Source organism: Falco cherrug, chromosome 6 (genome assembly GCF_023634085.1).
Source record: "Falco cherrug isolate bFalChe1 chromosome 6, bFalChe1.pri, whole genome shotgun sequence".
NCBI lineage: Eukaryota > Metazoa > Chordata > Aves > Falconiformes > Falconidae > Falco > Falco cherrug.
In genome coordinates this window covers 45,406,827-45,422,982 of record NC_073702.1, presented here as the reverse complement: position 1 = coordinate 45,422,982, position 16,156 = coordinate 45,406,827, and the positions used below count along the sequence as shown (strand labels likewise).

Below are 16,156 nucleotides of genomic sequence, written 5' to 3'. Positions count from 1 at the left end.
CCTCCCAGTTCCCCTGGAGCGCAGATTTCAAGTCACAATTTTATAAAAAAGTTGCCAGAAGACTCTTTAGGAAACCAGAGCTGAATTGCAACTTCAGCAAGGTACAAGATTCAAATTTAAGATGCTGCAGGCAAACCAACCAAGTCTTTCCTTAGGGCTGCTAGAATTTCTCGAGAATTCAGAGAAAGGGAAGAAAGGCAGAGTGCCTCCTGCTGAAAGACCCCCTGCTGCCACACCTTCAGCAGAGAACTGAGTTACCCGGTGGGAGCCCTCCCCTACACTGACCTCTGGGGAAAGGAAAAAAGGAAGCAGCAGCATTTATCTGAAAGAATATCCAAGCTTTTTTTCTTTTTCTTTTTTTTCTTTTTAAAATCCCCCAGTGAAGGAAGGACTCATCTGCAGATGACTTTCAGAAGTGAAGCTGTGCACCAGGTTACAGAAAGTTGAGTGGTACTGGGCAAGGGCTGAGTGATACTGGGCACATTAAAAGCCAATTAGGGTCAATACAGCTGGGTTCCCACATACTTACCACCTCACAGGCTTCTCTTTTTGATGAGCAAGTCCATTTACCAACCTACTCAGCAACAGTAGTCTTGTAAAGTGTACATGTAACAAGTCACAAGTTGTTCCATTTATTTGAGTAAATATCTGGTAAATAAAATCATCGGTAAACGTTACAAAATTAAATACATTTAAAAAGCTTGCCAGTATACATAAAATTCACAAACATGTATTTCTTTTGAAAAATAAAATATGTTCAGAGCACCCTTGATATAAAATGCCTGACTAACTGGTGTACCTACCAGTATGTGGTAGCTTATTGAACATTTCAGTTAGGCCATTTTCCAGGAGTGAGCAGGGATCTCTCTTCCATTCTTGTTTTTACAAGTAAGAGAGCCCAAGTTAAGAAGACTCCCCACTTCTCAGGGCAGAGCCGTAAACAAAGAGTGTAATATCGTTAGCCCACCTTAATAGGAGAGGAATCTGCATCCAATTAAGACCACATCACTAAATGCAAAACAGTGCTTGTAATCCCTTTTGGTAGCGCTGCCTTTCCTCCACTGTGAAGCAGCTTTTAAAAGGTAACGGACGTTTCTCTAGATATCACGGCAGGCCCTTATTCAGTATAGGTTAGCACAGTTCCAAGACACCATGAGGTGGAGAGGAAATGATCTGGCAAAGCATTGAAGTCAATCAAATAACTTTAAAAGTCTACAAATTAAGCCCTTAAAATTCCCAATTCTCATATGCTGCAGTCTAAACAAGGAGATATGATGAAATTCTTCACTGGGCTGCTTTAAGGGTATTTATAAAAATGGCAGCACTCATTTTAGTAATCTAAATTGATACATTCTGGTAGCAAATTTGTAATAACCACCATTTAAATAATTTACTGTAACAAATTTTTCCTTCCATCCATGTGAAACAGTATTCACAACCCACTTTATAATTTATGTACAGACAAGCACAAGGAACGTGACAACCATGAGTTAAATGTACAGCCAACTTAAAAACGTTATCCAACTAGTTGCAAGAAGTCTCCTAGCTCTGTAGATTTACAAGATCTTCTGGTTCACCACGTAGGCTTGCTGCCCCTCGTCACTAACTCTTGGATTCTTCACTTGCTTCAGTAATCCTCAAGTGAAAGTTGAGCAGCATCCAAATTGTTGATATTCTTGATAAAAAACAAACTGACACTTAAAAAAGAACCATTAAAACACACAGAAGAAACTCCTCGCGTCAAAACTGAATGAAATCAAAAAATTTGTGGAGAAAGACAATTATTTTAATAAAGGTCTTGTATTCAAAGTCCCATTTCCCTTGCCATGTCTTTTACAGAGTGCTACTACTTCAAGTTATTTATATACTCTTCTTTTGAGGGGGACTGAGTTTCCTCATTCCTCTTATCCGAGTTAGCAGCTCTTTGATAAATTCCTAGGAAAAAAGATTAGAAGATATGAGTAATTTTTATGATCCCATAATGCCATGATTTTGAACTAAAACAAAAAAAAAATAATCAAAGCAAACCATACATTTTATTTAAGTTTTTACCACTAAGCTGGAATTTCTCTGGCCTGATCTCCAGGAACCTTATATGCATGTTAGAAGCATGTTCTCATCACACAGTGGAAGTGTGAACAACTAGCTCTTCCTCTGCATGAGTGTTCAGGCTCAGTTGCTAGCCATCTTTCAGGCTTTTGCTACACAAGGCTTTCTACCAACTGTTGAATCAAGCAAAATTTATGGCTGGATACAACACAAACAGTTGAAGCAGACTTTAACAGTTTCAAGCCTGCACAGAAATCAGCACTTCTGTCAAAAGAGGTGTTTCTCTCACCACTCTCCATGCTGGCATTAGCATTTTGGTTGGTTGCATACTCAGCTGGAACAGACAGCTGATCTGGGTAAAAACTCATGTTTTTCCTCTTGCCCTGCTACTTTCCAAGCTGGCTCGGCTCTCTGGCCAGGCTCACCACTCAGCCCCACAGCAACACTCGTGCCAGTCTGAGGCAAGTCAGGAACAAGACATCAGAAGTAGCACCACTGGCTTATGCTGGGTGAAACTGGTTGTAGAGCTCAATGAATTAAACTATTCTGAAAATATAAAATTAAAAAATAAAAAATCATGGACCAAGTCTTTATTCACAGTGATATTTTATCTAGTTTCAGCAGATTTTCTTTTTTAAAATATGGGGAACAGAAACTTACAGAGTTGCATTATTACCCAAATTCCTTTTTGTATACAATTTATTATAACTGTAGATGCATCAAAAGCTAAATCACCCTCTTACTGTCATAATGGGAGAATAATGTTTACCCACAGTACTATGTATACACGTGCAAAAAGGTTCTTAGGAAATAACTTAGCTATAAACATAGAATGTAATTATGAATTTAGTCAGCCAGATTGATGTGAAAGGCCAGGTTGGATGGGGTTGCCAGGTGAGCAGCCTGGTCTAGTGGAAGGTGTCCCTGCCCATGGCAGGGGGGTTGGATGTAGATGATCTTTAAAGTCCCTTCAAACCCAAACCATTCTATGATTCTATGGAAGGACAAAAAGTTGACTTCCTCGCTAAATGCTTGAGGCTAAGAAATCCAGTGAACAAGGTCACCACCTAAACAACAACACAGAACCTTTCAAAAAAAGTCACATTGAAACATACACTATCCAGGTGCTACATTGTACATAAGAAAAGTCTCTAACTGGGTATTTTAACTTGAAAAAGAAGTCAGGTTTTCCTGGTGAGACCACAATCCTGGCAGGTATCACCCCAACAGAACAATTTCCTTTCCTGACACTGTATGCATGTCTATACTGTAGTGCATGTACTGTTGCACCACGGCTATCGCACTAACACTAGCTGTGGCTTCAACTAACAGCAGCAAAGGCAGAGCAGCAGACATATAGTGTGGGCTACAAACACTCACCAAGAACCTTTCATATTCTAGCCTCCACTCCTGAACTAACTAGATCAAGGCCAATACAGGAATACATCTATGCATATCAGTATACTTCCCATCTGGATACTCAGCCTAAAGAGATGATCAAAAAAGATGATTTAAGACCACAAATCCTCCCCCTCCATCCTCTAGAAGCTGCCTTTTTCCACTGCACAGTGGTACAGGCCACTGCAACAATATCCACTCTGTACTTGTCAGAGTACAGCACTTATCCATTCAGAGGTCAGAAAAAGGAGGGAGACTGGTTTACTCTAGAAGTTCACAGCTTTCAATGCACTGTGCGTTGGTTATATGTTATCCTTTCATCATTGTAAAAACCTACTAGATAATGCAAAACTAATGCGGCATGGTGCTGCTTGAAACATAAATACACTTCAGGATTTTTTACTATCAAACTTAAATGGAGCCTGGCAGTGAAGTCATTATAGAAATAAACTCTCTGAAGTGATCTTAAAGGATTTTTTTACTTGGGATTAATGCCACAAATATTGCCTTTTATCAGCTTTTCCCATAAAAAGCTATAGTCCCACGCCAAAACATCAGATTAAGATAACTTTGGGAAGGAACAGGCTGAAGTTCAGTTCTTCCCTTTGGAAGACTTCATTAGTCACCTGTTAAAGCCACAAATACTCTATATCACCTTCACTCACCATCAAGGCAACAACGAGACACTGCAACTGGAAATTGTCCAACTGCTTCACAGTTGAAAGCAAGAGCATTAAAGGAAGGGTCATCTGCAGAGTGGACAGGGAAATCTATGGTATCTGACTGTACCCATTTGGGATATCTCTGTTTGAGGGGCACCTCTGCTACTTCTCTGTCCATTTCCTCCCACAACTCAGAAGAGTTTGGAGCAAGTTTCCCTTGGATATGAAACGCAGCCAGGGGTCAATTTCTTTTCAATATGACATTACAGCAAAGGGGGAGACTTTCTCCCCTTTATACTCTGAAGTGGTACCGCAAGCACCTTCTTCTGCAAAACAAGATATTTGCTTGAAGTTTTCAAAGAAGTTTCACACCAACTAGAAACTTCTCAGTGCTGCCAAAATAAATCAAACTGTAGGGGCAATGTCCTAAGCAGATCTGAGGTAACTGAGGCTATTCTTATGGAAGAGAAGGCAGCTGTATTCACTTGGAAGTACATACAATATTTGAAAACACGTTACCCCTCAGGAATTATTTTTCTTGAAATAAGCATCAGCAGTACTGAACATTAAAACCCAACAACAGCATTTTGTGTGTGGCAAGCATTTTACATAATGCAGTAGGGCTGTTGTGTACATCCCACGGTGTGCAGACAACAGCATTGGTTCAGTACATTTCTGATTTAAGTACCATTTTACATCTGACACTTGCATGGAGCCGGCTGTCATTATCACAGTTGTGCTCTGGTGCTTGTGCCTTTCTTATTTTGCAATCCCCATCAAAGAAAGGCAGCATCCTAGAAAAGATGCACATTTTCCCTCTTGGAGGCAGGAAAGGAGACTTCACAGCATTTCAAGAAGCCTTCAGTGTATAACTAACCAGCCCAGCTTTATGACGGTAAAACCCATTTGTTTTCTTTAAACATCACTCAAAAATTGCAGTTTTATTCCTTGTGGACACTTGAGTCAAGGCTTAATAGCCACATTTATCTCAACCACATACACAAAAATAATTTTACACAGAGCACTGTACTGAAATCCCCTTTAAAAGACATGCTGAAGTTTAGCATCGTGCCTTTGAACGCTGATCATGTACCAATCTATGTTAAAAGTAATTCTGTAACGCAGGTTGAGTTATCTACTTACATAATATTTAATTCAGAGCTGGAAAACATTTACCAATAATTCAGCTAAAGATTCAAGAACTTGTGATTTATTCCTTGGAGGGCTAAGGTCAGAAATGCACAGGCCACATCTGCTTTTAATAGAAGAAAATTCTGATACCAGCACTTTGAGCCTTGGTAAATGGGAAAAAAAAATAATTATGTATGCATATATATATATATACACATACACACACACACATAGATACATAAACTCAGTTTGAATTCTTTTTACAGGTTTTCTGCAAGGATACCACCTTTAAATACAGTTTTGTTACAGGTATTAAGAGTCCTGTTAATTTATAATACAAAATCGTTGCTTCTAGAAGAGGTCTTTCTAATTTTAAAGGCAAATTTAAATGAGAGAGAGACTAAATCTATAGTTCATTTGAACTCATCTATATTCAGCCTTAGGCCTTTGTCTTCCACCTTCTCTAACACTCTCCTTTAAATCAAAGGTATTCAGTTCAGAAAAAGCATTCATCTAAAGCAGATTAAAACAATAAAGACTACAAACAAAGGTGAAATGATAATTCAGGAAAGGGGAGGAAATCACTTCACCTTTCTGCTTTGGAGGTGTGATTCATTGTTTTACCGAGGTCATTTGACAGACAATGAATTCCAGGCTTGCTATTCAAGTCTTCCCATTAATTCTGTAGGCTAATTAAGACTCTGCCTCTCCAGATTTCTCTTCCACAAGCAGTACACATGTAGGACTAGTTCTTAAACAAAAATTTAGGGTTTCTAGTCCACCTGCTTCACTAGAGCATGAAATGAATCCTAAACCAGCTTTCCTCCACAGCTTTAATTCCTTACAGCCAAGTCAAAAAAAAAAAAATATCAATTTTTCCTTGACTATTTGCCCAAGGCTTTTTCCTAGAGAGAGCCCAATTGGCTGGATGTAAAAAGTCAGCCTGGAGAGCAATGCCCCACAGCTACTTGGGGACAAAACTAAACAGTAGCTAAAAAATGCCATCTGAATAGGAAGAAAGAAAAGGAAGAAGAAGAGGGAACTCTACTACTAAACACCTTCCACCTTCCACACAGGCTCAAACCTGAAGCCAGTGATACGGGAAGAATGGAATGGAGGAGGCACACGTGCTTTGGGAGCACAAGGCCAGGAGCTGCCTTCCAATAGAAGAATTGGTGCAGCATCTCTGTAGCCTCACAGAACAATGCCATCCGCACAGCCTCTCCAGTGAGATCACAGGACCATCGGTGCCCACAGGCAGCAATTTAGCTTCTCCATGAGCCCTGTATGAGCCACTGGCTACATATCACAAAGCTTAGCTATGGTAAAAACACACAGTCCAGTTATTCTCTAGTTCATCAGCATGTAAACAAGCACAACTTATTCTTGTCACCATTTGCTTCTCCATTCTTATAATATTGCTATGGATATTTGTAAGTTGTATTCATGAGTACTTGCAGAAATGAAAACATGCAAGCTTAATTCCTTCCAACGCTGTAGTACAATGTAGGGCAGATCTCAGCAGGTATGTAAACAGTTTTAGTTCACTGAATTCAGAGTGGTCAAATGGATGAACAAGAAAACACATCCTTCTAGAAATGCCTCTGTCTGCACTGCTTTTAAATATGCATGTTTCTTAACTTTTTCCTCTACAAATTGTCCTATTTGATTTCAAGCAATATGGACACAGAATACAGTTACTGTGGCTTAATAATTTACCACCCATCAGCTGACCTGCAATAAATGTGTATGAGCTCCTAGGCTCACCCAGATGTTAGGTGGTACACTGCACTGAAGCTTTAGGACACATATTTAGTTACTATTGCTTCGAATGTGTATCCTATGTATTGTTGGCTTGCAATTATATTAAAAAACCAAGTGGTAACATTAACTTGAAATAATTCATAACACAGTAGGACAAAACCCATATGATCCTTCAAAAGCTGACCATTTCAGGAGGGTTGAGCTTTCTATTCATGTCTGTGTACTAAATACGTACATTGCCTGAAGACATACCCAAAATATTTTTTAGTTTTAAGAACCACAGTGCCTGGTCCACTCTAAAAAGCTGCATCACAAGCCTGTCATCTGCTCCAGCTAGGAATTAAACTGGGGGAAACATATAGTTAAGCAAACACATCTCTGCCTTTCTCAAAATTAAGTGTTAAAGCTGCTAAAATAGTCCAGCTACTGAAGTAACTGAGTAGTCAGTGACTTAAATCTCTGCCCAAATTTTCCAGAGAATATGCACAACACTTTAACATAGTTTTCTTGGAAATCATATTGAAAATCATTACTAAATAAAAGTTCCCAGCAAAACAACTTTCTTTTATCATGCAACTTCATATCCTTTTTCTTCCATTTTGCACTGGGTGAAGAACTATGCAAACAAGATGGTCTGGATAGATTTAATCCTGCCTGAGCGGGACAGATCTCCAGCCCATTTGCCTGAAGCTTTCTTTATTTCTGTGAGAAAAGAAAAAAGCAAAGAAAACCCAAATCTAATTTATTTGGTTCTCTTCAAAGATGCAGACACTGTGTAGCTCAACTGCATCTTTCAGAATCAGTAAACAAAAATTGCCCACCCACTGGATTTTTCTCCCATAGTAGTTTAAGACTCTCCTTGTCATTTCTCCTGTCATCACTTTGGTAGTCCCACCAGTGGAAGCTCTAATTCACATCAGCCACAAATATGCCAGATTTTCTCCAAAGCCCAGTCTAAATGGGTGGCCTCACTGCTACCAATAGCACAGAGATAGAATAATACAGATTTAGCCACCTCCTTCAAAATATGTGTCTTGACAAAACCTCATTGATTTCATGCCAACAGCAGTCTTCCTGTTCTAAGTAAGTCTATTGTCAAGTATCAAAACACTATCATCGAGATTACAGTTTCTATTTAAATTTCTTTGTTACATTCACTGCAAACAAGACTCAAAATTTCCCGTGACCTACATTAGGACTCTCTACTGTGTAGACTAGGGGTCCTCAAACTTTTTAACCAGGGGGCCGGCGCGTGGATGAAGTGGCAGGAGGTCATCTGCAGCTGCTTGGTTTCCCCCCCCAACGAGGGGGGGGCGAGGGGGTCTGTAAATACCGGGGGCCGGATTGAGGACCCTGGGGGGCCGTATCCGGCCAGCAGGCCGTAGTTTGAGGACCTCTGGTGTAAACAGAACAGAGACAGCAACTTGACAAAAGTCTGACTGGGATTTTCCCCAGCCAACACATGGCACTAAGTGAAGCACTGGCTGCTCTGGCACGTCGGTGATGCAGGAGGATGATCCTGCTCCTTTCTAATCACAAAAGTTCAGATCCAAGATTTGGTTACAGCACTGATTTTGCCGATAGTATACCCTTTAACTTTATGCAGTCCTAAAAATGAATTACTGTTCTCACACCTCAAGCCTTGTCTTATGTCACGACTACCTGACACATACTGCTTTTGGACTAGGTATGATAGTAACAGAAGAGAGAATGGGAAGCAAAGAAGGTGTGAGCCATCTGAAGAATATTTCTAACACTGTTTAATTTTGCACAGTGGGAAGACCATCATCATGTGTCATAGCACTGTCCTCATTCGAGATCCCAAAGCCTTGAGTCAGGCAGCTACTCAACTTCTCTTCAACAAGTGTGACTTAACTACACAGAGCAGGGAGGTTGTGGCTCAAGTAAAAGAATGTAAAGTATAGATGCAAGTCACATATTGCAGTGATTAACACCTATAAAAACATGCATTTTACAGTTTTCTAATTAGAAAATATATCTTCTGGCCACTCTTTTTTTAAAAAAATTACATTTGTAGAAACAGCTAAGTTAACAAATTGTGCCCAGAAATTATTTTTAGTTTCTGGCATATTTTACAAACTAACTTTTAATGACTGAATGACACAGTTACATTGCATATGAATCTTGATTAGCAAATCAACATTTTAATTTAAGGATCATTAACATAAATTTAAATAGCACCTGAGAATCATACTGTGTGCACCTTCCTAGTTAACCTTTAGTTGCCTTGTTTGGGTAAACTACATGACTCTTCACAACAAGGTTCCCACGTTACACATTTCCGTACAAATTAGAACAACAACCAGTAACTGCTACTGTAGAAAAGCTTTTAAAATTTTAGAGCACATTCCACAGTCTAGCTATATTTCTTTTAGAAGAAAGGTTTCAATTCATAGCAGTTCCTCTTAAGTTACTGTCAGCTACTATCTTTGGTCAATTTATTAAAAAAAGCTGAGAATTCCTTCCACATTTCAAGTGACCTGGATAACTCTGCTTCTTCTGGTACATGCAAAAATCTCTCAGTCTTTCCTTAACCTTTAGTCTAAGTGGAAGACACTAAGCAAAACTGACTTGAGATATAGTTTTGGGTTAGTTGGTCTGTTGTTGTGTTTTTTTTAAACAGATGGCACAAAGTTTCAAGTTATTAAGCTTTCTGCCTGTACTATTTTTTCCTTATATTCTGAATAGTGGAGACATATTACATAATTTTTTCCCCAGTTAGGGATTACTGCCTTTTTCAAACCGTATAACTCTTGATGCTAAAATCCCTAGCGCACTTACTGAGTGTATTTGATTGCTCAGGAGAAATTCCATCAGCTCACATCCATTCTGCACAAATCTCCTAGAAATCCTTTCACAAACCTATCACCTCAACAGTTTCGCATGGTCTGCAAATATGAAAGGATTGCAGATTTTCAGGACAAGATGTGCTTCATATAGCAAATTTAAGCCAACTTAAAGGCTCCTCTTAGTCCAGAGGGTAAAAATCACTATTTTTAAGCAGCCTAAGCTAGCAGTCATGCAGTAGTACTGGGCTTATTATACTACAGATGAAGAAAAGTTAATGCTGTCAAAAGAGTCCTGGGAAATTACTCCCATTTTGGCAACCATCCTCACAGAAGAGTGGATGAAGTACTACTCCTCTCAACATGGCTATCTCCAAAGATTGTCAAGGAAGATGGATATTCTCCCAGGTAAAGGAGCTGCCTCTATCTCATCAGCAGAGGACTGAAGAGACAAGTCACAAGTTCAGTATTAAGATGTCACCTTGATCCAAATGCCTTGAGAACAGTTAAGTAGACTTAACTGTTCAGGATGTTGTTTCCTGCAAACTGCCATGCCAATTTAATTTATCAGCACAGCACAAATATTTCCAGCAGTTCTATCACCAAGCTTTCCAGTGGAAAGCTCACTAATGTCTGTCACATACCCTTATCAGAGGTCTGAAATTTGTCCTTGGATCAAGTGTCAAGCTTCAGAGCTAAGAAAAATAATTCATAGAACATGTTCAATGAAGAAAGAAGAAGGGTAATTACTCGATTCTCTGTCTTCTACAGGCTAGGGAGCTGGGCAGAGAGGAACCTAATGAAGTTCAACAAAGGCAAGTGTAGGGTCCTGCAGCTGGGGAGGAACAGCCCCCTGCACCAGTACAGGCTGGGGGTTGACTTGCTGGGAGACAGCTCCACTGAGAAAGACCTGGGAGCCCTGGTGGACAGCAAGTTGCCCATGAGCCAGCACTGTGCCCTCGTGGCCAAGAAGACCAATGGGATCCTGGGGGCCGTTAGGAAGTGCATGGCTGGCAGGTTGAGGGAGGTGATTCTCCCAATCTACTCTGACCTACTGAGGCTGCATCTGCAGTACTGCATCCAGTTCTGGGCTCCCCAGTTCAAGACAGACAGGGAACTACTGGAGAAGATCCAGCAGAGGGCTACAAAGATGATGAGTGGACTGGAGCATCTCCCTTATAACAAAAGGCTGAGACAACTGGGTCTGTTTAGCCTAGAGAACAGAAGACTGAGAGGGGATATTGTCAATGTCTACAAATATCTCTATGGCAAGCATCAAGAGGATGGAGCCAGCCTCTTTTCAGTGGTGCCCTGCGACAGGACGAGGGGCAACAGACACAAACTGCAACACAGGCAGTTCCATCTGAATCTGAGGAAAAGCTTCGTTTACTTTGAGGGTGACAGAGCAGTGAAACAGGCTGCCCAGAGAGTCTGTGGAGTCTCCTTCTCCAGAGACATTATAAACCCACCTGGACGTGATCCTGTGCAACCTGCTCTAGATGAACCTGCTTAAGCAGGGGGTTGGACTAGATGATCTCCAAAGGTGCCTTCCAACCCTGACCTATTCTCCGATTCCTTATCTGCCTTCAGATAACCCAGAAATAAGAGGTCAGCACATGAGTGGCTGCTAAGCTCTTGGCAACCCTTTCCTCCCACCCACTCATGACCTCCAGTTTCTCTCCCTAGCCTGCGACAAGAATCATGTCAGGCTCCAAATGCCATATCAGTCTTCACACCTATCTTACGAAGAACAAATAAAGTTCAATAGCATCTGTGAGAAAAGGCTGGAGGAGGCTGACAGGGGTCATCTGTAGTGTAACATTACCACAGTAAGACGTCTGAAGATTGATATTTGTATTTTCTTAAATCTAGCATCTCCATAATGTGATATGTGTGTTATCTGCCTTAAAGAAACCAAGGTACAACACAGTCCAAACCATACAAGTGTTACCAAGAAAGTCTTTCTGCGTCAATTCCCTGCACTGTCAGAAACTTAGTAGCAGCAAATGTAATAGCAATTCTAGAGAATTTTACCAATCTAACACCGGAATCAATAAAAATGGAAAAGCCCTGAAGAAAGTATCTGATGGACAGGGAAGTGTCTATTTAACTGTACCACCCACTCTATTATAAACACAGCATAGCAGCCACCAAGAAACTGACCCACAACCTAGACTTTTTTTTCCAGTGAGTCCAAGTTCATTACAACATTTACTCTCCCTAGTAAGCACACATTACTGTATGAGAAGTAGGCTATACTGGCACTGGACAAGTTAATGGATGTTCAAGTTAGAAGTTGAGTACTCTTAACTGAATCCTGCTAGTTCAGATTATGCCATGATTGTATTTAAATCCATTCACAAAAAACAATTACCTGAGCATATCTATAATATGCGTATCTACATAACAGTTCCCATAATAAACAATTTTACTGTCAGAGATAAAATTAAATGGCTTCACATCAAAGAGCACACAATCCATCTCTCAAGTTGAAATTTCATGCAAATATAGTAGGGTTTTAACCATCTGATGAGACTTGTGTTTAGTTCTCTTGTAACATGACAGCTTTAAGCATCAGCAAAATCAATAAGGACATTACAGAAGATAATATTGATACTTCAGCTGGAATGATCAGCAGTTCCTCCACAGGGCTCAATCCTGTTCCTACTGTACTCAAGTGACAGGCGCAAACATTTACAGGATATAAAGCTCCAAGTCCATCAGCTCCCAATTAATATTCCTATATTTACTTTATCATAAGTATAAAAAGTTGCTTTAGCTTAAACACAGCTACACTTTCCACATGTAAATAGTATTTAAGAAAAGTCTTTTTACCTCTGTTGGTTTGTAGCAATCTACGAGAGTTTCCTAGAAGCAAAATACAAAAGTGTCAGTTCCAATACAGAATAACAGTGAACATAAACAAGGCCGCAGTATGAAACTTGACAAGGAAGCAGGGAAAGAAAAGGAGAACCAGGAAACACTGGATGAATATGCTACTGAAAACCAAGCATTACAGTAAGTCACCTTTGCTCCCTAGGTGGATCAGAAAGATTTCAATAGGAGAGAAATGATGGCTTTTTCCTCCAAGTTCGAAGTTACAAAATCCCTCTCTCCATGAAAATCTGGGAAGAGGAGACTCCAAGAACATTTCCCCCAGCAGTACACATGTGAAAGGTAGCTTTCTGTGAGGGCACCACAGTCTTCACAATACAGAAATAAAGACATGAGCTAGGTCAGGCATTCCTAGCAGGGCAGCTGCAGCAGCTAGTTTAGGCAGAAGCAGCAAAGCTATTTATGAATGCTGAGTAAACAGCCTGGGGCCATGCCCCATGTGTCTGTGGCTGGGCAGTGGGCACTGAGAAAAGGGTGCCAACAGGCACTGCAAATCAGATGTGGTGCCTCAAAGCACTTCAGTCACCTCTCAGAAGTGAGCTGAGGGCAAACCACTGCTGTGGGACAGGTTTCCTTCCTTTAGTGCATCTGAGAAGATTATAAGCAGAGACCCTCATATTGGTTTTCTATCTTGATTTAGATATATGTATCTTTATTAAGACAGTGATGTTTCTTTTCTCCCACTCATTCTTCCATTCAGCAAACTTTTATCTCAAACAGAATTCAGAGATTTAGAGAGCTGGTTTGGATTGTATAACTTCAGCAAACAGCTTCTGCATTTCCTTCCTAACTCCTGTTGCTGATCATCTTATCCTTTCCTCAAGCTTTTAGACAAGCTACTCCAAGATAACTTGATGAGTTCCAATTTCTAGGTAGTATAGACAGAGAAACAGTTTTCAGTATCCTAAGGACAAGGCAGGATTTCTGGTCTGTATATGCACACACGTATATTTCTGCTGCTGCAGTGAATCTCAGAAACTACCTGGTCATCATAACTGACTCTCAGCCATAGTTTTTCTATGTAACTGTTGTTTATTTTTTTATGTTTTCTGTTATTTATTTTAGATACTTGTAAAACTTAGAATTTATCTAGTTGTCTCAGCATATCTCCCTGTATTATTGGATTTTTGAACTTTTGTTTACTCTTGTTATCATCCACCTTTCAGAAGTTTTTTGTCCTAAAGGATTTTAATTACGTTTGTACAGTCCAGTAGATTATGCTAAACTCAGACCTAGGAACTTCTCAGTTCTAGTTTTACACTTACAGTGGATTCAATCAAACACAAGATATGGACTCAGATGCATTAATTCAGCTACATTCCAATTTAAAATTAGAAAATAATATTACCTGTAATTTAAGAGCTCTCTCCTCTTCATTGGCTGCATCAAGAAGGTCATCAATGTCAATTTCTACATCTGGCATCTCTTCTTCCTGAAAAGCAAAAGTTCCCACTTAGTCCATAGAGATATCCTACACATAACCTCAAAAGCAGCCTAGTGATAGCACACATAACCCCATCTGCCTGGAGCCAGACAAGAAGGAAATCAGCAAGGGATGGTGGCTTGATTCCTTCCTCCCAAGCCAGCAGAAGGCCAAGGCCCTGTGTGGCAGGAGGAGGTGACAGCTCTTAAGCAACCCTTCCCTCACAGCTGAGTTGTGTTACTAACCCATGCCCAGCGGCACAAGTCATGCAGTTCTCACAGTACTGGGCAAGAGGATGAAGAAGAGGTCAGGGGAGAGGAAGCAGATAAAAGCTGCAGCAAGCCACAAAATTGCTTTGAGCACATTCCTGACTGGACTGCTTATTTTGTTACACTACGGAATATCTCCCTTGCTTAAAGTTGGCTTACAAGGATGACATACATGTCCCATCAGAGGAGCTCAGATTTCCAGTGCCTGCAGTGAAGCATGAACTTTAAGGTACAGAATATTTTAGAGGATTTAAAACTCCTCACCATACACTTCTCCCTTTGCATCACCAGCACAGACATGTTCCCTGAGTCAGAGCAGAAGTCCACACATTTTGAAGGAACCCTGAGCTCTGGATTCCCAATAAGAATTCATCATTCACAGATATCACTGTTTATTGCACTTGCAATTAAGCAAAAAAATATACTGCTGGTCATTTTTTGCATTTTCTCATTATAAAAGGCACTTCAAAATGGTAAAGCAGCACCTCACTGCACACACAAAACACTGGTCTCAGCCTTTCCTCCATGCCAAGTGCCACCCTCACAGTGGTCTCAGTGCCACCGACACACGGCTTCGCTGCTGCCCCTGCCCCATTCAAGCCAATGGATGGGCATGCGAGTCTGCCCTCCTCCATAAGTACACTGTCATCAATTGGCTCACTGGCACTGCATCACCGTGGCACCTCCTGAATGAAATCAGGGACCCAAAAGCCTCCAATGGAGAGGGTGGATTTGAAAGTCAGGATGAACCAATAAGACCGCTGTCTCCAAGCAGCTGCTGTCTTGTACGCCACCACTTCTCAAAATTCTTTAAAGAAGAATTTTGATTAAAATGTGGTGGTTCCAGCGATTCGCAGAAGTTTCAACAATTGTGAAAATTTAACAGCTCCAGTAGCAACTGCCACAGGTAACAACAAAATTACTCTTCCACTCAATAAAAAAAGAGACCAAACATTAGCAAGAAAGATAACAAATTAGCTCAAGTTAATCTAACAGAAGTACCAAAGTGCCAAACAACTAGCTCTATCAGAGTCTCCAGCTAAAATGCCAACTGCTCAACATTTATTTGGGTGTAAGGAAGGAGGACAGAAGCAGGATGATTAACTTCCCCATTTCCCATCTCTGAAGGAAAGCATGCGGGAACACGATAGCACAGCCATGCAGGCTGTGTGACCTGATGAATAAAAACGCACAAAGCACATCCTTTTCCCAATTAGCAGGTTCACTCTTTTTCAGCATGCATTTTAGTTAGAAAGGAAGTGTGGGCATTTGCTGAGATGAATCATAAAAATACTAGTTGCTGTAACAATCTGGCACTAAGGGATTTCCTAACCTAATGCTATAGATTCATTAGCAATTTAAACAAGTGGAAGAGAGAGAAAAGAAGTCTTCCACAGACTATAAAGATATTCAGTAAAAGCCATTAGAATTGAAAAGGATAAAGATTAATCCATAACAGTGGTACATTTACTTAGCAGCTTACTATTCCAACTCTACACTAATTTGCATATCACACTAAGAACCAGAAATTCCCCAAATAGACAATAAACCTCCTGAACATTTTATCTAAGCAGATCATCATAAATACTGTTAAGATAGGGTGCCTGGAGTTACCATTAATACTGTAAAATTATCAAAATACACATCTATGGACCTGCATAAATGCCGACCTGTCTGCACTCAGAAGTGCAGTTCAGCGCAGTGAGTATTTTGTCAGATACACATTTTGAACTCTTGCCTGTCAGAGTGGCATTCTGC

General features: G+C 40.3%; 1 protein-coding gene across 1 annotated transcript in view; it reads right to left on the bottom strand.

The window, feature by feature from the left end:
• Positions 1 to 624: 624 nt before the first annotated feature.
• PPP1R14C (protein phosphatase 1 regulatory inhibitor subunit 14C) overlaps positions 625 to 16,156 on the bottom strand; it is a 56,504-nt gene continuing 40,972 nt past the window's right edge. Inside the window, exons 2-4 of the mRNA XM_055714955.1 lie at positions 14,055 to 14,138; positions 12,647 to 12,679; positions 625 to 1,935 (exon numbers count right to left, since the gene is read on the bottom strand). Of these exons, the coding sequence (XP_055570930.1) occupies positions 1,861 to 1,935; positions 12,647 to 12,679; positions 14,055 to 14,138 (192 nt within the window). The 3' untranslated portion in view covers positions 625 to 1,860. The remainder of the gene's footprint in view (positions 1,936 to 12,646; positions 12,680 to 14,054; positions 14,139 to 16,156) is intronic.